At 37.6% G+C, this 26,662-nt stretch overlaps 1 protein-coding gene across 3 annotated transcripts in view; it reads left to right on the forward strand.

Moving 5' to 3' along the window:
- The window catches only part of CDKAL1 (CDK5 regulatory subunit associated protein 1 like 1), a 651,862-nt gene that overhangs the window by 438,193 nt on the left and 187,007 nt on the right, over window positions 1–26,662 (forward strand). For all 3 annotated transcript variants that reach the window (XM_045847145.1, XM_045847147.1, XM_045847146.1), the window contains one exon: window positions 2,664–2,809. In XM_045847145.1, the coding sequence (XP_045703101.1) occupies window positions 2,664–2,809 (146 nt within the window). The remainder of the gene's footprint in view (window positions 1–2,663; window positions 2,810–26,662) is intronic.

Raw genomic sequence — 26,662 nt, forward strand, 5'->3', positions numbered from 1 at the left:
GTGGAGATCCAGAGAGAGAATGAAAACATAACCTCTGCTCTCGCAGAGCTTCCATCTTGGCAGTTTGTTACCATTATTGCAGGAGAGAACCAAGGACACACTTTGGTAACTCCAGGAACAGGTTCCCAAGGATTCATAGAGGAAAAGGTAATCTTTTTCACAGGAGAGCTTGTAGCTATATGCCAAACCTTAAAAATAGAAGAATTTTGAAAAGTGAAGAAGAGATCAAAGATTACCTTGAACTAACAGTGCTGAATGAGAACAGGGATAGAAGAAAAAAACAAAACAAAAAAAATTATACTGTGTTTCTTTCAGGTACATTATGTTAAGTCATAGTTCTTTTAGTAAGGGAAATACAGACTTTAACGGAGGGGCAAGTTTATTTCCTGTTCTGATGCCTACTATATAAATTTGCAAAGTCTGTAGTATGAAGCTGAGGTAATTACTAATGGAGAAGTCTTATTTTGAGAGCCAAAGGGAAAAACCACCAAATTTCTCCCCCTTGTTTGCTGTTAACGGTTTGCTTTGTAAATCATACTGTAACAGGGCAAGCTTCATCTAGTATGTGTCCTGTTTATGGTAGTGGGCCACCCTGAGTGTTTCCTAGAGAAACTGCACTCCCCTGTCTGCCCCGGGCAGAATCGTGTTTGCTGGGAATGTCCGTCAAATTTATTTTATGTAAATCAATACAAATTATCTCTCCTTCACTTACTAGTTAAGGGAACTAGCATATTGAAAAGATGCTCTATTTATTGATGGGTTTCCATTAATCTGTGTGAAAATGTGCTCCTGGGGAACTTTAAATACTCTCCAGGGAATAAGATTAGATGTTTACATATAAGCACCTGCCGGATTATTTTATTTTATTTTCACTCTGAGGTGGGGATTACCACCACGGTTTCCATTTTACAGATGAGAAAACCAAGACACAGAGATTGAAAGTGAAAATTGTGTTGTTAAGGTCATGTTGAGACACGTCGGAAGTTAATAATTCTGAGTGTTCTGCCCCTTTAGAAAACTAACATTTTTGTGCAGCTACTCCCCCCGCCCCCCACACACACACACTGTTTGGGGGTCTTGATGTTCAGGTGTGAAAAACTTGAAAGGCAGAGAATATTGCAGAAGGCCAACATATTCCCTGTAGTTAGTCAGTGTTACCTGGAAAGCCTACTGGCTAAATATCCAGTTCTGTGAAGGGAATGTTCAGGTGATATGTTAACAGTTATTTTTCTGCTAAATAAGAAGTTCTTCAACTCCAGTTCCAACATAGCTACCACATGTAATGAGGTATATATATATAGTACCTATTAATTTCTGGCAGTGAGGGTAAGTAAAGGATACCCAAGAGTAATGTTGTTTGTTTTAATTTCTTAGTCAAAAGGACTTGTAAAAATAACTAAGCTGCTACCAAGAAGGTGACTGATGTGAGTTCATTGCTGTTTTCTTCCACTTTGGTAAAAATGCTAGTTTTCAGAGTCTGCGGAAAGAAAACAGAAACAAAGGGCATGGTTGATACGTGCACAAGACTTCCCGCTGAGTAACCGGGAGATTGCTGTTACAGATTCATCTGGCTCTTTGACTCCATGAGATTCCTCGAGACACTATTCTAAGGGTTAGAGTGAAATAATATGTTCAAGTACAGTACTTTGAAAACTAAAAATCATTGGACTCATGCAGATTATTAAAAAGCAGCTCCTTTCTTGACATTTACATCTCTGTTAGATTCTTTGTACTCTTTCTGCCCCATCTTCTCCTCCCTCCCTCCTTTTCCCCTTCACCTCCATTCCTTCCTTCCCTCCCCCCACCACCGTTGATGAGGAGACTGCTTGCAGCAGTGGAGGAGAGCTAAATTAGCCAATTTTCTTATTGTTTGCGGAAATGGTTAAGTTACTAAAGCTTTCCTTTTATTACTCTTTTTCTTACTCCCTCTGTATCCATGGAGGAATTTTAAAACAATCTCTGGGTTTTCTAATTTGTTTCCCTCAAATGTTCTCTCCTTAACTTTGCAAGACAGATTCTTCATCCTGTTCTCTCCTTATTTCTGTTGTTTGAAACTCTGCATCTTGAATGTAGATCAGTGACCAGTGGCAAGCTGCATTGTCTGATACTGTGCCTTTTGCTTAGTAAATTCTCAAAAAATGTGTTCCTTAGCTAGCTGAAAAAGAAACAGGTGAGTTATAGATTACTTTTCCTCCTTCAGTATTAAAAAATAAAGTGTTGATGTGCCTTGAATAATACACGAATAAACTCCTTTTTGTACTCACAACTATGAACCTACTTTTGCCCACCCTAGATTGTTGTTTCTCCGGCTAATGCAACAGGCAGAATATAAAACTGCTATGAGGGGGAAGAAAAGTATTTATTTTGAAGTACTCAAAAATATTTTTAGTCTTCAGGTGTTATACGAGTTTATCTCTGTTTTGCTACCTAAGAGAGATGATGAATGTGAGGAAATAACTCTTTAAGTGGAATTGTCCAGAAGGAATATTAAATCCCCAAATGTCATCATAGAATGCTGCCAGTTGACATTCGCTTTAAGGGCCTAGATGACTGGTCTGTTTTCTGCTCTGTTTATTTGCTTCCACTTGTGAGTGTTGATCTGAGGGAAACCATTCCCGGATTTGTTAAGATGATTAATGTTTTCTCCTTTCATTTTTTAAAAGGAAATGGCTAAAATCCTTAACCATCCCAGAGTCTACGCTTTTCTGCACATACCAGTCCAGTCTGCCTCTGACTCTGTGCTCATGGACATGAAAAGGGAATACTGCGTGGCTGACTTCAAAAGAGTGGTGGATTTTCTGAGGGAGAAGTAAGTCTGTTAGCACTTAAGAAAATAACCATTTCTTTTTTCTTTCAAAATGCACTTTTTGTAGCCACAATTAAAGGTACCAGAGTAAAGGTGAGACTTTTGAAGCTTTCAAAGCCTTTGAGTTTCCTTAGGCACCTTGATGTGGTTTTTCCTTTCTCTTCAGTTTCTATCCACCTTTCCATCTGGACATGATTCAGCAATAGTTTGTGTACGATTGCCCATCTCTCTAAGGTAATGTGCATTGTGATCATTTTTATACCTGAAAACTGCTTTAAGCTTTTCTCTGCTTAAAATCTCCTTTAATGTGGCTTTTTGAATTTGTAATCTGGTTGTGACAAGAAGGTAGGCCACATCATGGTACTACAAAATAGGTAATTTTCTACTAAGGAGCATTTCTTGAAGAGTACCTGGAATGTCTTTGCTTTTACTCACTATCCCTGTAGTTTACTTGAACTGCGATTTATAAGGAGGTTTGGGAGATTGTTTTTTAAAGTTCAAATTGTTACTGACCAAAATTGAGACATTTTGCACAGTCTCAGACATAAATGATAATTTTGGTTCCATAGAAAACACTTGCCACCCATAATTACATTCTTTAAAATCATCCTTCTCATCACCACCAAACATCAAATGCCTTTTGTGATTATACAAGGCAGGAAATCGCAGCACTGGCCAAGGTCATGCAGAGCTTTCTCGAGTCCAAGGCAGCATTCTCCCTCTGGGGATATATCATTTATCTGGCATATTTGTGGCATGGATCTTCCTACTTTCCATGATTTTTTCCCATAATTTTTTCTTCTGTTGTTTTTCTTAATTAAGACAACTTTTTATTTCCATCTTCTTGTTTATAATTATGTACCTCTGTACCATGTAGTTTATGGATATGATGGCTTTATATGAACTGTAAGCAATTATTTTTTCCACTATCAATTAGTCACTTATCCTGGCTACATACAAATCTTTGAAAATATTTTTCTTCTTCTGTTTGCTTTCCCCTTTCTTCCTCATCTTTCCTTTATGTGTCTTTCTAATTTTCTTTTCCCCTCTAGGCATTTCTTGATTGTCCTAACCACCAGAAATAAAGACACTTAGTGGGCCTTCAAACAAATACAGCTAGTTGTTTGAATATTCAAATCATTGAATAGATGGTATATTTTTTCTAGGATTTCATAATGATGATTATGAAGTTTATACAGCCTCCAAAACAGAAAATGGAATAATAACTAACCTCTACCACCTCTAACACTTTCTGATCTTCAACAGAACTGAGATCAAGGCTAAAGAATAAGGATTTTTATGTTAGATCTGTCTGTTGTTGGCCTGTATATGTCCTTTGCATTTATTCTAGTTTATACAAACTTACCTCATGTAAAAGAATCCTTGTAGGTACACTGGTGCTAGTGAATAGAATGTTTTTAAAATTTAAAAGAAATCATTGCACCTGTGACATTTCTGGCCTCTCACTTACTAGAGCAGTAACAGATAATGCACACAATTCATACCTGTTGCACAAGATTTTGCCAAGTGCAGACATGCATCCTGTTGAGCAGAATGGACTAGAATACTTTCCAACATTGCATTAATATGACTCAATGAGGTGAAGGAATCAACACCGCTCTTTTTCCTCTATTTGGGTGAGTGCTGACTCAGTTGTTTGGGGAATCACTGTGGCTACTTCACTGGGCAACAATTTCACATCAAGTTCTAGGCTTTTATGTTGCTCCAAAGAAGGACCTGTTAAATTTGTTGCATCTTGAATAGTGTCAGCAGCATCCATGAGCTGTATAAGGTCAGTGATGATCACGTCAGAGTATTAGAAAATAGTGTCGTGTCTTTATTCCTGGGCTAAGTTCATGTGTCTGTCCTCTCTTTGGTTTTGAGTTACTATGAGGCATCCATGTAGCTTTTTTTGAACCATTCCAACTGGCTGGAAGACCCTGGGACCAAGTACTCTACCCAGGGGTCTCTAGTATTTCCAGCACTACAGATTCCAGCACTAGAGTGGATATTGGAGATGCCTGGAGAAGATGCCCATCCCACACCATCCATTCAAAGGTTCAGTTTCAAGTGCTGCCAATCACTGGAATTACAGAGTATCGTTTAGCTGCTTAACATCTCCAAGAGGGTTTTTTTTTTTTTAATTCACTCTGTTATGTATATGCAGTGAAGGCAGAATCAACCATGGTATACAATTTCCCACTTAGTTGTAATTTTGTAATTTATAAGAGGTATTGAAAAATGGTAGCAGGTAGCCAATAAAATATACCTGCTATATAGAGTTGATGACTGAGAAAAATTACTAGTACCCTTTGGAAAAAAAGAAGAAATCTTATTATCTCGACTAATACAGCAATCTTTGCATAGTTTTATACAGTTCATCGACCATAAAATTGTATATTTGGTCCAGTCCATCCTGTTGCTTATCATATGCCCTCACTCCTATGAGGACACAATAGCCCAGCTTTGCTCATTAGTGAAAAAGTTTTCCTGTCCTCTTATGGAAGTGCACCCATCCAGGGAATAATTTTCAACTACAATAGACAATTTTTTCCCTAAAGATTTTATTAATTTATTTTTACAGAGAGGGAAGGGAAGGAGAAAGAGAAGGAAAGAAATATTGATGGGTTGCCTCTTGCACACCCCCAACCAGCAACATTTTTGTTTGTGGGATGATGCCCAACCTACTGAGCCACACCAGTCAGGGCTATGATGGACATTTAGAAATAAATAGTTTAAACAAACCTCTGGTCTGATACTCTGCTTATTTCTTTCTATAAAAACTACCACAGCTTTATGCCAAATAGATTAGTGCTTACTGGAAACACCAGTTTCAGGGGTTCTGTGGAACCACCAGTCTTGATAACTGATCCAGCACAAAATGGTTTTGTCCCATGTTTATTAAAATTCAATACAATAGATGGTCATCCTTAGTAAAAGGGTCTAATGCTATCATGTTGCCCTGTTTTAAGCCTGACACTGTATCAGAAAATGACCCTGACTTAGAGCGGTGTGTTGGGTGCTCTCCTCTCCTTCTGACTTTGAACTCCTGTATAAACATGCCCCATTTCATTTGCCTCTTATTTCCTCTGAAGCCTTTTTATAATAAGCCATTAACCAATAGTCTCATTTATTTTTTTTCCATCACTGTGATACTTCTCAAATATTCATGCTATGAATTAGGGACAAGGTATTTTCGAATCTGTTTCCTCAAAAAATCCAATCTTTAAAACAACCCACAAAACGTTAGAATGAAATCCAAACTCTGGGAGTGTACCTGACGCTGCAGACTTTTAAACTACTAATTCAGCAGTATTTGCGGTGCCATGTTTCTCAAACAGTGAAGGTGAAATCTTTTTAATTAATTTTCTTTCTAGTTGAAATTGGCCCAAGTTATAACTGGGAGCAATATAAGTTTACATATGAGCCAACTTGAAGCTGATTCATTATTCTTTTCATTTGTTTGAGAGTTGGCAACTATTATCATAACAGCAGCTGGATTGAAGATAACCTAGTAGTGCTGGCACGTGTTGAGGCATATGGGAATTTACTAAATCACACAACCTTTGCAAAGAAAAGTGTCTAAATTACTTAATATGCTAATTTAAAACAGCAGACCATGAGCAAACAATCATATAATGGAATTACTCTATTCATATTTTTTAAAATATATTTTATTGATTATGTGATTACAGTTGCCCCATTTTTCCCCCTGCCCTGCACATCCCCTCACACCCACATCACCCCCCAACTTAGTTCATGTCCATCAACTAAGTTCTTTGGCTTCTACATTTCCTATAGTAATCTTACCCCCCGCCCTTTCTATTTTCTACCTGCCATTTATGCTACTTATTCCCTATACCTTCACCCCTCTCTCCCCCTCCCCCACTGATAACCTTCCATGTGATCTTCATTTCTGTGATTCTGTTCCTGTTCTAGTTGTTTGCTAATTTTGTTTTTGTTTTTGTTTAGGTTCAGTTGTTGATAGTTGCAAGTTTTATTGTCATTTTACTGTTCATATTTTTTATCTTCATTTTTCTTAGATAAGTCCTTTTAACAATTCATATAATAAGGGCTGGGTGAAGATGAACTCCTTTAACTTGAGCTTATCTGAGAAGCACTTTATCTGCCCTTCCATTCTAAATTATAGCTTTGGTGGACAGAGCAACTTTGGATGTAGGTCCTTGCCTTTCATGACTTGGAATACTTCTTTCCAGCCTCTTTTTTCCTGTAAGGTTTCTTTTGAAAAATCAGCTGATAGTCTTATGGGAACTCCTTTGTAGGTAACTCTCTGCTTTTCTCTTGATGTTTTTAAGATTCTCTCATCTTTAACCTTGGGTAATATGATTATGATGTGCCTTGGTATGTGCTTCCTTGGGTCCAACTTCTTTGGGACTCTCTGAGTTTCCTAGAGTTCCTGGAAGTATATTTCCTCTGCCAGATTGGGGAAGTTCCTCCTCATTATTTGTTCAAGTAAGTTTTCAGTTTCTTTCTCTTCGTCTTCTCCTTTGGGTGCCCCTGTGATTCAGACGTTGGAACTTCCAAAGTTGTCCCGGAGGCTCCTAAGCCTCTCCTCATTTTTTTGAATTCTTGTTCTTTCATTATGTTCTGGTTGAATGTTTCTTTCTTCTTTCTGGTCCAAACCATTGATTTGAGTCCCAATTTCCTTCCCATCATTGTTGGTCCCCTGTACATTTCCCTTTATTTCACTTTTCATAGCCTTCACTTTTTCCTCTATTTTACAACCATACTTAACCAGTTCTGTGAGCATCCTGATTACCAGTGTTTTGAAGTGTGCATCTGGTAGGTTGGCTATCTCTTCGTTGCTTAGTTGTATTGTTTTCTGGAGCTTTTATTTGTTCTTTCATTTGGACCATTTTTTTTTTGTCTTGGTGGGCCTGTTACATAGTAAGGGGTAGAGCCTTAAGTGTTCACCAGGGCAGGGCAACCCATGTTGCTGTGTTTTGATGCTATATGTGGGGGTGAAGTCCAAGAGGAAACAGTGCTGCTTGTTCAGCTCTCTGCAGGCTTTCAGTCATTTCTCCTGCTTCCCACAAGCAAATTTGGCCCTGCTGGTGCTGATTCCCTGGTGGGTGGGTTTGTGTATATTCTAGGACCCTGTGGATCTCTCCAACAGAATCTCCTGTGAGACTGGGAGTTTCTCCTGCCGCCTCAACCCCCATAGATTTTTACAGCCAGAGGTTTTGAAGCTTTATTTCCCCACACTGGAACCCTGGGTTGCAGGTTCTGTCTTGCTCCCCAGTTGTTCCTCCCGGTTTATCCATATGTGAATGTGGGACTGCCTGGTCCTGCAGCTGCTGCCTTGCTGCAAGTCCTCTCTGCCCAGCTGCCCATCTCCACCCCTCCTACTGGTCTGGGTGAATGTGTCTTCTTTAACTCTTTGGTTGTCAGACTTCCATACAGTTCAATTTTCTGGCAGTTCTGGTTGTTTTTTTGTTTTTAAATCTGTTGTTATCCTTCTTTTGGTTGTGCAAGGAAGCACAGTATATCTACCTATGCCTCCATCTGGGCCAGAAGTCTCTATTCATATTTATTAATCCAGTTGGAAAATTAATTAAGAAATTTGATGGTTTTATGTAAATGGATATGATGACTTCTGGAAATATATAATAGTGTTTGTAGAGATAAGGAAGAAAACTACCTAAAACAAAGCAAGAGGGGTCATTCTCATTTCAGAAAGATTCATGTTTTTATAATTTTTAATACCTCAGAGTTTTTATTTCTTTAATAAGTGAAATTTATTTAATAAAAGATAGTTATCTGCCACTTAGCTACCTTTTCTGTTATCTTTTTAACATATAACTGGGATAAAAAAGTATAAAACTGTAATTATTTATTTTCTTGTGTAATTTTGAAAGAGTTACTTCCCAGTGAGAGGAATTTTGACTTAGATATGTTCGTGATGATATAATTAGGGTTCTCGGGACCTTGAGACCTTGGACATAGACTTTTTGGGGCCCTCCTCATTTGAGCAGTATTGTATTTATGCAGTCACTCTCCAAAATAAACCGTGTACTCACATATGAATATTCACACACAGTCACATAAAAATGTGACAGCATGCAGAGTTCTCTCAAGTGTTCTAATGCCAAGTGAAAGATCTCTGAGTCCTCGAATTCACACATGAACGTGGGGAAGAAATATATAAGAATGTTCTATTAAGAAATGAAACAATTTATACTCGCATATTAAGATCTGTTTACACAAATTATTTTGTTAGAAATCCAGTGGCCTTTTGGTTTGTGTTTACTAGACCTTAAACTTGGAAGGCAAGATCCATCTCCCTCACTCAGAAAATATACTGTGAACTTATGACCACTTTTCTTTTTACTTGTAGCTCCTGTAGGATCCTTGTGTTGACTTTTAATACAAGGTATTTTTCATCTCAAGATATTTTTCATCTCAGGATTTGCCATTATCATTTATTAATGTATAGTCTATGGTGGATAGAATATTTGCCCTTTTAGCATTGTTGTATCTATTCATACACCCCTGAGTTTACTATAGCCAGAGATAACTAATGAGCAGTAAGGGGTAAAGGGGAATCTTTTGGTGGAAAAATAGCAGTCTTGCAGAGAATGTTCTGCCTTCTGATCTCTCCACTGTATGCTCAGACAGTGAAGGGGCACAGGGAAAAAGCCAGGTCACTTTAGCAGGATGATTTCTGTAGGTGAGTCACTGAATTATCTCATGTTGTCCAGCCTATCTCGTGACCTACTTTTCATTTTTCTGCAATAAAAATGATGCTAACTCATTGACATCTTGAGTTTTTTTTTTCTTCCCTTCATTAGTCCTAGTCATCCATATTAAAGTTGTATTTTATTCTGTTTTTGGTTTTTTTTTTCCTGTCTACTTTTATTTCTAGTGTCTTGGAAATAAATAGCAATAATTGTCAGAATTGAAAAAAAGAGAATGATTCAGCAAGGGTTAGATGATTAAGTTTTCTTCCTGATGCATTCCCAGATGTGTTTCTGTTCACTGAATAACCACCTCCAAAATAATTGAAGCAAAATACTTTCCTCAGAGACATTTTCTGGCTTTATTTTATCATTTGTAATATCTTTAGGCTGTTATTTTTGATGTCCCTTGTGCATTACTTTACCTTTTCTCATATTTCTTTCTGTGGTAGTGAGGGTCTTTTCTTTCCCCTACTCTTCCTTTATACTTTTACATTTTAAGGAGAATGAGTTCTCCTTAAATTCCAGCATATCATGGGAATACTTATATAATAGAAAAATCATTTACTTTTTTTTAACATTATGTTATATTTATATTTGGAAGATTTTTGACCTCATGTACTAAGTTCTGTATTATTTTGGGATTACCCCAAATTTGATTCATTAGTTTGAAGACAACTAAATTTTCTGTTTTCCTTTTAGTCTGGTTAAGAGAGGTATTGCATCATTCTTAATCTCCTATCTTATATCTTTCCTTTATAATGTGATTGTATTGTTCCTTTAAGAAACTGAGACACTACCTTTCCTTAATCATTTGTATATATTTTCTGCCTCAGTATTGGTTGTAAGCTTAAGGGTCAATCATCTATCTGTTAAGTTATATATACTAATATTGTCTGGCTCTTTGTTACTGCTCTTAGCAATGAGAAACTCAGACAAGGGCTAGCCAGTGCAACCGGAGATTTAAGAAAACAGAACTTTGCTAAGAAAATCAATCTCTCTGAAGTACAACTTAATTATAATCTAATTTGAGTGAGAATCCTGTGATATTGAGGTTTACAGACTTGCAAAAGCCCAGCAAAGCCATACAAGAATTGGCTACAATGCCACAGCCACTCAGGAAAATAGAATTGGTGCCCCCTCATACATTGGTCCAGTTTTCTGGCACTGATGGGATTGAAGCGTTTCAGGTGGCCTCAAGGGGGTCACCAGTAAATTCAGAGGCAGTGTGGGTAGCACATAAAACACAGGACAGAGGCCAACCAATAAAAGGTAGAGTCCTCAGGTTCAAAACTAAGTCCAGACATGATTTTTGACTACATTTCTGTATGAAGCTGACAAGAAACAAAGAGAGTAGAAGCATACTAGGTTTTTAAGGGAATTGGGTTGCCTAAGATACACCAGGATTATCTGCATAACCTGTGACCATACAACTCTTAAAGCAAATTACAGGCCTCAAGTCAGCACCAGAAGGAAGCAGGCATAGAACCCCCTCAGCAGACCCAGGATGGGGCCGTGGAGGACAGGGGCAGTGGAAATCAATAAGCTAGAGATGTTCATCCGTCCACAGCGGGGAATCAGGGCTCATCTTCAGTGCCAGGGCAGAAAGTCTCCCTGACTCCTATGAAGAAGGATTTGAAATTCCTATCAAACAGTAGCTGATATTTGAAAAATGGAAAAATAGGAAACATGTAGGAGTTTTAAATAGTATAACTATCCTATTTCTACTCCATTTTAAAAGGGTAACTTGGGGCTGCCCTTCAATTTATGGACATCAGTCCTCAGAAAGCCATGTCTAGACCTACTGGAAAGGACAACGCATCCAGTAGATATCACGGATGTACAACAGAACAGGGTAACTAGATCGGCTTGGGTTATCTTAGACAGATGGTAAGTTCTGTGTGTAGTCAGAAGGGTGGCCAATGAGAGACACTGTAGCAGAGACTGAGAGCTGTCCCCACCATCTCACCTTCCCCTTTATTTTCAACAGAGCCCTTTGTTTTCAGATGGGCACAGGCCACACAAACTAAAGACTACCTTGCTTGTTAGCCTTTCAGCTAACTGCACACATGTAACTAGGTTCTTACCAAATGGATATAATCAAAGTGACCTATGCGACCTTGAGAAAGTATTTAAAGAGAAGGGATACATACCTTTCTTGCCCCTTACCTTCCTACAGTCTGAAGTGCAAATGTGATGGCTGAAGCTCAGTAAGGCATCTCGGACAGCAAGATGAAAGCCGTAGTCTGCATCCGCAATGTGTGGGCGCCATCTCCAGCCCTACTGCCTGATCTGGGGGTCATTCACATGGCTGCAAAATGAACTACTTTCTTTATGCTATTTTTTTCCTGTCACTTGTAGACAGGCCAAATTATAACTTTTATATATAAAAATATACAAAAACTTTTTTAAAGCTTTCACATTGCAGTTTAAAACTACCCCTAAAAAGAATTAAATTTATAATCACAACTCTAAGTATCTACTTCTAAGTATCTGGTTATTTTCCCTTGGGTGTCATATCTGGTTTTGCAAACAAGTCAATTTATACTCTTTATTTTTTATTTTCTGCCAGTGGTGATGTTTTCATTTAAAAAAATGTATTGTTTCTACTAAAACAATCTCACAAACTAAACAATATTTTGGCATATTACCAGTTATTTGTTTCTAATAATTAACAGAAAACACCAGTTTATAAAAGACAAATTTAACTGCAAGGTTTTTTTTCTACTATCAAACAAGAACCAGTATTACCTCAATGTTTTTCGTACTTGATTTCCTTTTTGTGGTGTGTACCTATCAAGTGCCTCAGCCTCGTGGTAAGTGCCTTCTTGTGGTTTCATACCTTCTAGGACCTATCCTTCTACCCACTGATTCTGTCACACTAGATCAAAAAATAGATGCTGGGTCTTATATATATGTCTTCTTCTACCATCTCCAATTCAAATTGTCCAATACATTGGAGTTGGCTTGCTGCCAGAGTTACTAATTTTATGTTGGAACAAAAATAGATAATTTTTTTTAATATCCATCCATCCCAATATTTCCTCTGATTTGTGTGTGGTTATTTGTATGATGTGCTTTTGCTTTAATTTAAGTGTCTGAAATTCTTGAAGGAATTTTCTCCTTGTAAACTAATGTATTTTGGTCAATGAAATCAGTAGTTTCTTGTTAACACCTTTAAAGTGAACAGATTTCTTTTCCCTTAATTATTATTTAAAGCAATTATTTTTAGTCTAATCATGTAAATAAGACCAAGCATCAAATTCCTTTTGGAAAATGCCATTTTAATTTCGCTGTTCAATAATGACTCATTTTTTGTATATACTTTTTATTCATAGATTGTGATTAAATCTTCTAATTGTATCGTTGGAAAATATTATTTTTTATTTTTTATGAAAAAATTTTATTTCATTCTTTAGTTCTAACTCTTTTCAACTATTTTAATTATGTTTCATTCTTTTTTCTCTATTTTAAATAATTTGTCCTGAAGAATCATGATGTAATTAAGATTTTTAAGATTGTTCTACTGTTTATAAGAAAGTCACATTCCATCTTGAAAACTTTTATAGTATAATTCCTTGAGTTTTGTTTAAATGCTAAAAGAAAATAATTTTAACAGGAAATGCTTTAGAACTTTAAGAATCCTTGTATATAGGGAGCTTTAAAAAAAACTATTAATTACATTGAAATGAATTTTAAACAATATTTCTTGTGCATAAAATATATGTTTTCTCTTTCCATAGGCTGAAGTAAATTAAAAAACCCCAGAATATGCAAATGGAAAAATAGCATTAGCGGAAAATATTTAGCCTTAGAATTATGACCTTTTGTACATGCAACAAGTCCTTGAGTGGCATCATCATGTTATAACATTGACGAAGAAAAAAAATACTGATTCCCAGCAGAGGCCACTGTCTGTGTGGAGTTTGCACACTCTCTCCATACCTGCGTGGGTTTGCTCAGGTGTTCCTGTGTCCTCCCACGCCCCACAGATGTGCGGTTGGGTGACTTGACATGGCAGCGTTGTTGCGGTGTGAGTGTGTGTGGGTGTGGGGTGAGTGGCCCTGCAGTGGGAGGTGAAAGGGCGTCCTGTCCAGGGCGGGTCCTGCCTCACGCTCTGCGCTGCGGGGAGAGGCTCTGCCCACCATGAACCTGAATTGGAATAAGTGGGTTGGAAAAATCATTGTCTGACTCGTTTTATTAACCCTTCTTAAATGTATATGTAGCTAATATTTATTTCGGTGTTTGATATTAGTAATGTTGTAGGTCTCTATTAGAAGTCTGGTGGTGTTTTTGGGATCAGACGTGTGCTGTAGGAACCTAACTCATTTCTGTCACTTACCCTGGGTAGAATCGGTTTTGTTACACGTTGTTTCACTTAAAGGTGTGGTTTCCAAGAGCCTATCCACTGAGGACATACTGTATGTTAATATTCATTGCCCTCAAATCATAATTATATTGATTACTAATATTTATTAGTCACTATTCAGATTGGCTTATATATGTATAAGCTCATTTAATTCTTACAACAACCCCTGAATGGGTTTCATTTATGTTTTACATGAGAGACAACTAAAACACGGAGAGCCTGAAGCCTGAAGTGACATAGGTAGCAGGTGGTGGTGGAAAATTCAAACCCAGGTTGCCTGATACCAGAGCTCCAGTGCTTTTTATTGGGCTATCCCGCCACACATGCTCTGCTCCAAGTAAGTGCTGCTCCAGTTTGGCTCAGGGACCAGTCAGTGCTCGTGTGCACACACTTTGTCATCATTGCACAAGATCAGCATCTCTAAAACATCAGATGTGTTTTTCAGTTAATTCACTTGGTTGTGTTTTAGAAATGTCAGTCCATAATGAATTGGAGGGGAAACTGATTATTCAAGAAGAACTGCTCTAAATAGTAATCTTTTTTGGCTGTTAGGTGCTTTTAAATTCACAATTTTATTTAGTCCTCACAATAATCCTCCAAAGTACATGTTGCTATTCCTATGTGTTAGGTTGAGAAACTAAAGATCAGAAAAGGTATATATGTGGGGGATCTGGAATTCAAAGCCTATTTTTTGTTCTGTAGCACATAGCATATGTTCCCCTGTTCCAGGTGACATTCATATTGGAACACTTAATTACTTGTTTAAATTTGTTAAATCCTTATCTTTATAAATGAGAACTTAGATGGAATAAGTAAGATTTTTTTAAAAAAATTAAGGACTCCGTAAACCTGAAAAAAATGATACAACATAGTCATTTATTCTTTGAAGACATTATTTTTCTTCTTAGAGAAGATTTTTAACTTTAAATGTTTATTGGCTATCCTAATTTTATCTATTAGTAAATATTTCTTAGAGTGAGAAATTTGGATCTTTTTGCTGCAGTTTCTAATTAAAATAGCAGAATGTGATTTAGCAGTCCCTTAGTTTCCTCATCTATAAAATAAAAATGGTGAGCTAAACTATTTTAAGTTATAGCCTAACTCAAAAATTCTGATACTTTACTTCACTTCTTCCTTTTCTGTGTTCCAGTTATCTCTGTTCTCCAGAAATCCTTACCTTCAGCCTACCCTTAACCTCTCTTACCACTGCTGTTCCTTCCCCCTCAAGGCCCAGCTTCTCTAAAGGATGAGCAGCCCTCCTGCCGTCCTCCACTGTCTCCATCTCGTGATCAGCCGTAACCTGGTTTCTGCTCTCTCTCCTTCATTATAATTACGCCTGTTAAATTCCTCATTGCGGGCTCCAGCAGGCAGTCTTCCTTTCTTATTTGTTTCTCTTATGTTGGCCAACCCCCACCTTGAATCAATTTCCATCTCCATCAGTCCTCCTCCTCTTCCCTCCCTCCTGCCCCCTTCGCCCTCCTGCCCCCTTCGCCCCCCTGCCCCTTCACGTGCATGTGTCTGATCTCACCGACTCTGGCATGAGAACTCTCCACCTGTGTATTCTTCGGGCACTGAATCCTCACCTTTCACACTTACTCCTCCTCCCCTCCTTTTCATCTTAGTGAAGAGGCCCTATTATCTATCCAGCCAAATCAGAAGCACAGTTTGTTGGACTTACTTCTCACCTTCACCCACCCAATCTGAGCTGCCACCAGGTTCTGTGAATTTGATCTTCCAAAGGAATCAGGTCTGCCTCCTCATCCTCACTCTCTCTGCCCTGACTGAAGAGGTTCTCTTGAATTCTATCTAAATCCCTTCCCTAACTGCAGGCCCATTCCCTTCAATACACCCATCACTTTATTGTCAGAAATGTTCTTTCTAAAATAGAAACCTTGTGTATCTTTAATCAGATTCTTCCATAGCTCCCCATTGCCTTCAGGACATGGAACAATAACAACAGCAGTCATACCATCTACGACTCACTGACCTGTACTAGCTTCCAGGTACTTGTGCAAAGTATCTTACATAATCTACTTATATGAGGGGGGACCCCAGAAAACAGAATTTACTTATAAAAAAGTGTATATTTACTCTTACATGTTTAAACTTTAGTCACCTTCAAAGTACTCTCCATTTGATGCAATACACCTGTCAAGACTTTTTTTTCACTGCTCAAAATAGTTTTTGAACTTGTTGATTTTGATGCCTTTTAGTGCTTCTGCCATTTTTTGTTTCACCTCTTCCACACCAGCAAACCTTTTCCCTTTGAGGATATTTTTCATCCAAGGAAGCAAACAAAAAATTCAGTCAGGGTGAGATCGGGTGAGTAGGGAGAGTGGGGCAGGGGGGTCATGCCATTTTTGGTCAAAAACTGCTGAACACTCGGTGTGGTATGGGCAGGTGTGCTCGTAAATCACCTACCATGAAATGGGCAAATGTGTTGAATCTTCACAAAAATTAACTGAAGCTAAATGTAGCCTCTCACAATAGCACCAACTGGTACACTGATAGAGATGGGTTCCTAGAACACTCTCCTAGTAGGGGAAGCCTGTACTACAAAGGGCCTGCCCTCTAGAAGATAATTCTGGTCTTTTTTGTAGTTGAGCTCTGTTGTGGCACTTACCACACTGTTCTGTGTTTGTGCATGCGCCTCCCTCCAGACACTCTCCCTCCCCCATATAACTTCATGAGTCTTTTCATGTGTATGTCTTCAACAACTATTCCAGTGCCTGAAGCATAAACCCATTACATCTTTTTTGAATGAAAGATTTCTGTTGTTGTCATAGGATGTGGAGATTTCAGGATTCTATAGTAGAAAAACTCATAGGAAAGACAAAAAAGACTTTGTTGGCTCGGGCAGAGATCAGTCCTAGGTCAAGGGAGCCCGGGTCCTGTGACCCACTGTAGCCCCCGCCTTCAAGTCCTGAGGCCGTATCCACCTGCAAGCAGCAGGACTTGGGAACCAGCAGAAATGCCTGTCTCTGTGCTTTGGTTCAGTGCATGCAGCCGACTACTAGCAGCCTCACACCTACATGCATCATGTTTTAAGACAATAATGATATGATGTAGAAAATAGCCTTGGAAAGTCAGTTTTCTTTCTGGCCCTGGTTTGTCTGATTTGTCACTGCTGACCATCTTCACTGAAAGACAGTGATTTCATTATTACTGTTGTAAGATAGCTGTTCTCCCGGGCTATTTTATATTTCCTAAACAATCCACCTTCACACCACATGGTATCCTATATTTAGCAGAAAAAACTGTTCTTCGTAATTCCCTTCCTTGGGTGTTTAATTTAAAATATATAAAATTTAATTTAATCCCTCTATTCCTGAGATGTTTTAAAGGGTGTAAACTGAGGTTATGAACACTTTTAGGTCAGGTTACCAAGAGGAATTTGACATTTATATGAATAAGAATAATATCAAGAGTTACAAAAGCTAATATAAAATTGCAAGGGCTATCACACTCTGCGCTTGAGGCCATAAATTGACTGCCAGCAGGGGTCAAGCAGGAGTCTCTGCTTTCCCTGTGCAGCCTCCCTGGGGAAAGCCGTGCAGCATTTGGTGCACCAGCAGAAAGGGCAGAATGAATTTACTCCTTCTTCAACAGATCGCTGGAATATTTACCCCTTAAGAGAGGTATGGATTAATAGTACTTCTTATTTAGACAGCTAGACATAGAACCCAAGATTATTTTCCTAGAAATAATATCAAACCAAGGTAAATAAATCTAGTAATTTAGTCAAGCATACGCAGACAGGCTCTGCTTGGTCCACACTGTGTGTTTTGAGATAGGGTTTTATATTTCTGTTTTTTGCTGTGAGAGTTGCTGAGAAAAATAAAGAAAAGTTGATTCCAAATGAACTAATTTGGTGCTAATTACTTAAAACAAAGTGCTAAAACCAAAGTTGATCTTTAAAATATAAATATATATATATTGCAACTTTTGCTGATGATTATTTCATCTTGCCTTAATAAAATGTATTCTTATAAAAATGAAATTACCATATCCTAAGTATTGGAATAAGCTTTTATATATGTAATAAAAGTTATATTTAAATATAAAATGTAAGAATGGTGTACTCATGGAAATTTATGACATTGGGTGCTTTTCGTAGGTCAAGCAAACTTTTAATGGCCTAAAACTGAATAATGTGTGTACATTGTTACTTTGTATCCAGTATTACACTTCTCATTGTGGTGAGTTTTTCTTTGTGAAGGTAGGAAGTGAACCCCCCATTCCGCAGTTCCTCACAGTGTTTAAATGAAGTTCCATCTCCCTGTAAACCAGGTTTTTCTCAGTGGCAAAAGGGAGATTGTACCGAGCCCATGTCATTTTCTTTTTTGCCTTGTCACCTGCCATTTGCCTGTTGTTAGGGTTTTGTTTTGTTTTGTTTTGTTTTAACAAATTGGTTTCTGTTGCCTCATCATTGAGTTATTGCTTTTCTTTTCTCTTCTGTTTTTTAAGAGAAAATACTTCTAGAGGCACCCATTTGTTCCAGCACTGTGAATGTATGGCATGTTTTTCCTGATTAACATCCCAGGTGGTAATCTTTCAACTGCTGTGTCAGGTGCTGTGTGTAGAATTAGAGTTCGTGAAGGAGTTTGGTCTGGCATTACAAAGTAGACTGGAGGCTAGATAGGATAAATACCAGAGGTTTAGGCTACAATGAGATATATAAAATTTAAATGATAGCTTTACTGGAAGCCTTAGAAGCCGCTTAGTTGTAGCAGTAGTCCACACTTCTGCTGTTGTGGATGATTAGCTGCTGTCTTGAGCAGTGTGTATAACAGGGATCTTTTTTAAAAAAATTGTTTTTCCTTTCTCAATTAATTTAATGTACATAAGAATCATCATCCATACAGTACTAGGCAAAAGATAACCTATTTAAGGCTATCCTTCAAAATGTTTCATATGCCAGCAGGCCACTAGGAGATGCTAAATAACAATATGGCCATGTAATTTACTTGTTTCAACCAGAATTAAGAAAGAATCTTAAAAGTTGCTTCTAGCTTAATTTTCACCTTTTCCCAAAGCATTATATTTATACGGTGGCCATTATCTCATTTTCTTTCCTTCACCCAGTAAATAGTGCATCTCCCAAGTAAAAATGCTTCTCTAACACCAACATCCCAAATGATATTATTTAGAAGTTTTAGAAGCTGTGGTGCTAATCTTGTCAGAAACAAATATTGTTTTCCCTTCTCTTTTTTTTTCACTCTTTTCTCCAAGAAATAAAGAAAACTTAAGTGATTAAATGTGTGATGTTGTGCCAATTTAATTAATATGATCATGAACATGTGGAATTAGAAGGCAGTTTACAAATCATGGTCTGTCTTCTCTCATTTTCAACCAAAGCCTAGAGAAGTTAATATGTGTGTGTGTGTGTGTGTGTGTGTGTGTGTGTGTGTGTGTGTGTGTGTGTGTTTTATTTCCCATATTCTTAATGGCCAGGTCAGGCTAGTTTTCCTTGGCACTGCTCAGCTGCTGTAAAAGGCTCATTGTTTCTAAATATCAGATAGAAATATGTAAGTTGCCTCTCTCAAAATGTCAGAGAGAATAATGTTGGTTGTATTAGAGGTAGTCTCATAGATTCACAAGTACTATGATGGAAAAAAAAAAGCCAAAGAAAACGAATGCTGAAACTTGAATATTTTATGAACCCAGCCACTCTTGGTCAAGATATTCAAGTGAGGTGCTGTCATAATTTGATTCTGAGCAAGAACTTTTATATGGAAGTAATAAACTCAGAATATTGATGATTGAAAATTTAATTTAGTCCCATAATTGAGAGCACAGGTGTCGGGTCAAATTAACCAAATTAAATCCTGTCTATTTTTGTAATATTGACCAAGTTACTGAACCCCTTTAACCTGTAAAATGAGGATAATAGTATCCTTTTCTCAAGGTTGTCATGAGAATTAAGTGAGATGACAAAAGCTGTGACAGGTTAGAAAAGTGCTGCTACTTTCAACACAGCACACAGTCAGTGGTGACACCTAAAATTTTTTAAAATGCTACAGGATATGCAGAACCCAATGCACATGGCAGATTTCATATCAAATACACAGAACAGTTTGGAGGAAGAAAAACACATTGAACATATTCTTCTGTTTTCTTTTCTTTAAACAAAATTTTATTAAATGTCCTCTTAGGCTAAAAGTATGGTATAGTGGGCCGAATGTGTCCAAAATATGGAGACAACAGAGTGAGTATGCATCAGTTATATGTTAACCAAGGTCCACGAATGTCTTTGGGAGTATTGTCATGAAATGGGGTCATCAAGGCTGAAAATAGACTTTTTTCAGGACCCCAGTTCTCATCATCATTTCTAGACCTTTCTTCTTTTACTCACTCCACACCCTAATTCAACCTCCAGTAATGTCAGCCCTTCAAACGTTTCATTCTTTCCTCTTCCTTGTAAACCCTTGCTTTCCTGGAACACACCACAGCCCTTGTCAGTGGCGGTTAATTTTGTATGAAGTCATTACTGTTGAAGTATTGTTGGTTGATACTGCCAGGAAAGTGGCATTATTTTCTAATGCCATTAGAAAATTTGCATTTGGCTTACGTCTGAACTATCTTAAAGAAAAAAGAGGGAATAACTCAGAATAGCTTAGAAACTCTTAAGGGTCAATATGCAAAATATTTCTGTTCAGGGAGAAATTTCAGCACCTGTCGTCCCTGAGCAGAAGTTGTATGTTTTCATAAGGGACCCACCAGTACACTGTAGAAGAGCCACCAGCATTTGGAGTGGTACTGACTCCCAGCCCTGCCTCCCCTTTTCTAGGTTCTCAGATATGATATTTAGTTGCATTAAAAATCAGAATCAGTTCTGTGATATCTGAATGTAGAAAACATTGTCTTGTTTCACTTTTCGTTTAAGAGTAAATACATAAAAATCTTGCCTGGAGTTATTCCACAGTTTCATGCCTAGCACCAGGTTAATTGTTCAGCATTATTTACAGGGGGTAGTAATCTCCAGTACTCTCATGACCTGGCTGCTGCCCAGAGTCCTGGGAGATGTAATCAGATTCAGTTAATTCTAAACAATAGAGTGTGGCGGGAGCTCCGGTAAGTGGCTGGGTGACTGCACCAAACTGTTGATTTAAGCTGTCCAGAGAGCTTGACTCATACTCAGACCTGACACCAGTTTGGGTCAGCTGGTTTAGCTATAAACCATTCCCAGTAAACTATGCTTCTCTTGTGTGAGGAGAGGGCCGAGTGGCCCCTCTGGTCCTATTCCATGTCCTCCAGCTCCCTGCAGCCTCCACATCCTGGCTGTGGCACCCTTTGTGCCTTTTGCTAAGCTTCATGCCCATCACTGGTTATCCAGCCACATGCCTGAGGGAACTGCCAATATGCAGGGTGATTTATGTAATTTCTATTCATTTCTAACTTTTGTTGGTGATGTTTAATAAGAAATGCATTAGTATCCACTTTATCATACCCCACATCTATGTAGCACTTCATGGTTTTCATTGGGAACTCATATATTTTAGGCTAGGACGGGGCAGGAATTACATTGCATCAGCATTAATCATTCTCGTTACCTTTTGATTAGATCATTCAGCCTCAGTGCTGTTTGGAAGAGGGATCTAAGGTTGAGAGCATAAGGATAAATGCAAGCAAAACATTAGCAGTTGGTTTAATGTGAGGGTTTTTTTTTTTTGTAAGTTTGAAGGTAAATGTTTCTCAATTTGTAGTTCATTTCTTTTCTACCATTAGCCTTTGAAAATAAGCAATAGCAATTTAAAATTTAGACATACATACAAATGGAAACTTGTTTCCCCATGGATAGTAGTTTAAATTTATTTACTCTGAGGTTTAAAGCCTACATATAGGTATGTTTGTTTTAGTGGGTCCATGAAAGGGCACCTATTTGAATGGTGAGGTACTGTGAGGACACTGAACCTCAGAGGGTGATGCAGGGTGACTATAACCTCAAACCCTCCTGTTGATACCTGGCTCTGAGTCTCCGGAAACCTCATGGGCAGTGTGTTGATAAGAATTGCCTTTGTGTTCTTTCTGTAGATCAGTTTTTGGTATGGAAAGCTAAAGAGCTCAAGTCCTTTAAGTACATATGTCAAGAGATTTTCTTCTTCCATACCTTTATCAGACTTTGTACCCTAAACTCCTTCCTGTTATAATGTTGAATGTCTCTAGATCAATTAAATTACTTGCTTCTCAGTTTTAGATGCTTCCATTTTCTGTGAAAAGAATTTTGTCTTCTAGAGAATGTCTGCTAAAACTTCACTTGTTTTTATTTTAATTTCCAGTTTAGTGTTTATCTTCTCACAGAGGGTGCATTTTCACAAGGATAAAAGCAATAAACAGAATGGCACAATATACTTTTGTTTACCAGAAATCAGTCCACTTGGCCTTTCCTTGGCAAAATGAGAACAAGTCCATCGTGGCCCTTTCGTTGTCCCCCTGTGTCCCTCCCTGTGACAGGCCCGTTAGTTACTCACATGATGTGTCATGGAAAGGGGTGACCACTTTGTTCCTCGGTTTGCACACTGTCCTCATGTGAGGGGAAACTGTCCTCAGTTGAAGAATGTTTCATGAGTTTTTGTCTGTGACATTTCCTTATGTGTAACTTTTTAATCCTTTGTATTTCCTTATATGTAATTTATTACATATTTATTACATAGCAAGACTTGGCTATTTTATTTTAACAAAGAAAATAATAAGATATATATTTTTTTCCTACATTTATATCTGCTAGATTATACTTACTATAGGGATTAACTTCAGAATTGAGACAGTAAAAATGTAGACATTAGAAGCATTTTTTCTTTCCTGGGACAGATTAATGAACAGCTTGATAGGTGACTGAGTGTGTTTTTTAAACATTAAAATAACTTGTTTATTTATGCCCACACTCGGGAATTTAGTAGTTTACAGAGAAACATGTTGAAATTTTAAAAATGCAGATGAAGAAAACATGAGAAGGAGAAAAATAATGTAGGAAAACGAAGATGCTGCCAATAGTAAGATGCATGCTCTCCAGTGTCATTCGTTTATTAGACCTGGGCTGCATAGGCCATGACGAGCTTTCCAGACACTAATGCGAAGAGGGGAATATTGTCAGTTACATGACTTACACAAAGTCTGTAAAATTCTAAATGTCTTGTATTGAGACTAAAGCAAAATTCCGCATGGGAGCCTTCTTGTGAGATACTGTGTATCTCATCAGTGACTACGTGGGAGCTGTTTTCCTTCCATCCTCAGTGTAAGTGAGAGACACCAAATCACAGGCCAGAAGGAATCCAGGTAGAAAGTCTTCTCACTGTCTGGCTTATTACAACCATGAATTTAGGCCAGGTAGAGGAATGGGTGGGCTATGCATCCTTGAACTAGTCCTCTGCTATTTCTTGATTATGTTTTTGATCAATATTGGATAGCAGAAAATTTGATGTTATATTATCTGAATAACACTTAGAATAAAGTCATATTTTGTTGTCAGAGACAAATCCATGGGCTTTAGAAAATCCATTTGTCTGACATAACTTTGATTTTTATGGAGTTGATATGTAAGAAGTCATTTTAAAATTGGTTGTAGTTCATTGTCACCTCTACAATCAGTTACCAATCCTTTACCCTCCCCAAAATTCTTTTTGTCTTTTGTATTGTAAAAATGCACTAAGAAAGTATCTTTTATCAATGTAATTAATAGACATTTGTTTTCTGACTAAGTGTGCTGTTTTCTATATGCTTTTATTTATGTTTTCAGATCCATTTTTCTTAAAGATGTCTGCGCTAGTTTTATGTTTTGGTTTGGCTTTATTTTTATTTTAAATTTAGACAAGTTTTAAGGAAAGACAAAGTGAATAAGTATTACTATTTTTATTCTTCTAGAACTTTCAGGCCACCCCTTTGGACTTTTTATTTTCTTTTTGGAGACATAGATTTTGACTTGTTTGTTTATTTGAGGATAGGATGGGAGTACAATGAAATGAAGATGAACAAAAATACAAAACTATTTTCTCTAGGTCTGGAAGCTGCAGTTTGTAGGCATTCTTTGGATATTTAAATGCTCTAATCATTCTCTTTGAAATAAATAAAGACCAAAGTGATTTTTTTAAACCTCTGCTCCTATTTCTAGCTGCAAAGAAATCTATCAAGGTAAGGAAAGCTTCATTCCAAACTTCTTTGACAGCTTACTCATTTATCTGTTTGTTTTTTGTTGCTTTATATGGACATAAACAACTTTATAGAATAAAATAATACAATGAAGTTTAAATTTCAGCTATTTATATTTTCTCTAAATATACAACTTAACACCTATTTGTATTCATTTTGCTCTCATTATTTTGAATAAACATTTCTATGATTCAGGGTTGTTCATATGTTTATTATTTTTTAGAGGTTATGTAAGTTTTTATTAGGTTTATATTTTCATCTTTGCTTAGTTACTCCTCATTGTTCAACATTTGGATTGTTTTCTATTTCTAACTCTCATGTTAAGAGTTGGCTAAGAATTTCTTTTTCTTTTTTTGGAAGTGGAGACCATAAAAGTAAGTTAAAATTAATTATATACACATATATTTTCAGCTAATTTATTAACATTAGATAATACAAAACTATGATACGGTACAGTTGTATTTTTTGGTTTTATAGATTTACTACAAGTAAATTGTGTATCCCTGTATATTCAAAATACATAATTTTGCTCATCTTGTGGGATTTTGAGATAGGTTGTAAGGCATTTATTTGATTGGGAGTCAAGAAATAAGTTTGTTGTTGAATTGGAAAAACTGATTTAATCTTTGTAGTTTCAATTTGAGTCTCATCTTTTGAATGAGAAGATTAGACTAAACAAACTCTAAAGTTCAGTTTTGCTCTAAAATTCTATCATAAAATGATAGAATAACTTGGAACACAGTTTTACTATTAGACATGTATTTATGCATAATTTTGTCATTTATACTATAACTTTTTAAAAATGTTTTCATTGATTTTTAGAGAGAGAGGAAGGGAGAAAGGCGGCGGGGGGCGGGGGACGACTTTGAGTTGTTATTATATATATTCATGCATTCATTGGTTGATTCTTGTATGTGTCCTGACCCAGGATCGAACCTGCCATCTTGGCATATCTGGATGACACTCTAACCAATTGAGCTAGCAAGCCAGGGCTATACTATCATTCTTTAGTAAGCTTCAGCCTCCTTATGTTTTCTTTTTCTTGTTCTTCATCCTTGTCATGAACTCCATTCACTTGATCTCTCCGAATTCTCGGAATCTTTTGGGTTCCACCTGGCCTGGACCCCATGGTCCTCTGTGTTAGTGATGTACTTTGATAACAGCTTGGGCATTTTTCACCTCTAATCCTATCCACACCCAGGCTTGGCCCTACCACCAGCGTCCACTTGCCCCCTCAGATTGCTAAATGTGCCTGTGGGAACCTGGCTTAAACCTCACTAAAGGAGTCATGGTATTTAATCTTCATTAAGCCCCCTTTGCTGTTTATTAGTCTGTTTTCTTTTCCAGTCAAGTTCCAAATGTGGGTTATATTCTGACCAGTTTCCATATCCTTCCTGCCTAAGAGTTTGTCACTCCTCCCTTGAGACTAACTGAAGCAAATCCTGATAGGCAGGGAGGTGAGAGGAGGGGCACTGCCAGATTCTAGAGAGACCTCTGGGGGCCCATGAGTCTGAGATGGAGCCAAGCAGGCCCAGGGTGCTGAGTAGAGCCGAGAGAGGGAGAAATACAAGTGGACTAAGCATAGGAACTGGGGAGGGATACAGGAATGCAAGAAAAAAAGCTGGTGGGCCCAGGTCGTAGGCAATCTGAAGGAAGCGGATGTGATACAGTAGATTCCGGCAAGGTGGAGTCACCGTGATGAGGTTACATAAGCCCAGGGAGCATGTCAATAAAACATCTTGTCTGGACTATTGAAAGAGCTTCCTAATAGGCCTTTTGTCTGACTCTGACTCACCTCCCACATTGCCAACAGTAATAATAGTTACTATTTAAGGGTTGGCTCTGTTCTGAGCTGTATCTTAAAACTACGTAGATGTCAGTTTCATTCGATCTTCCAGAATTCAGCTAGTTAGGTATTATCCTCAGTTTTAGACTAAAACATAGAGGCTCAAAGAGGCTCAAGACCACATAGCTAGTTACCAGCTGCCTACTAGACTTTTTAACCTAGACACCCCATTGACACTGCAAATTCAACTACGACAGAAATCATATTCTCTTCCCCAAGCCAGCCTCACTACTATAAGTCTCTATTATTTCTCTTCATTGTACTTACAGTTTTAAGTTGTTGCAGCTTAAACTTTGTAGAAGATACTGACTTTGATGCTATTCTTCTTGCCTATATCCAGCATCTAACTAGTTGTCACTAACTCTTTTTTTAAATAATGTTGATCACCCTCTGAATGAGCAAGAGAGAAAAGGGAGAAAAGGTAAAAGTAAAAGCAGGGAGAGAGTGTTGGGAGTCAAGGTGATGGAGGCGGTCAGAGAGAAGCACTGTGTCCTTGCACAGGTTCTCCGGAACTTCTGCTTCGTGCTTGCCACTGAGGATAATTAAGGTACGATGAGTGAGTTGGTTGTCCTGATTTCAAGGTTGTGTGACGGTATAACCATCAGTTTTCCATTAAATTTCTTCTTTTGATGCTTTCTTGAAATTATGTGCTGACATGTCATGATGAATTTTATTTTCATTTATTTTATAATAGGGAATGCATGCACATGGAAAAATTTCAAAAAGCGTAAAGGGGAGGACGCAATGAAAAGTAGGCCTTTCAGTGCAGCCACTCAGTTCCTCCTTCTCTGGGGTGT

This window comes from Phyllostomus hastatus, unplaced genomic scaffold (assembly GCF_019186645.2).
Source record: "Phyllostomus hastatus isolate PE091 unplaced genomic scaffold, TTU_PhHast_1.1 phas_contig_524, whole genome shotgun sequence".
Classification (NCBI taxonomy): Eukaryota; Metazoa; Chordata; class Mammalia; order Chiroptera; family Phyllostomidae; genus Phyllostomus; species Phyllostomus hastatus.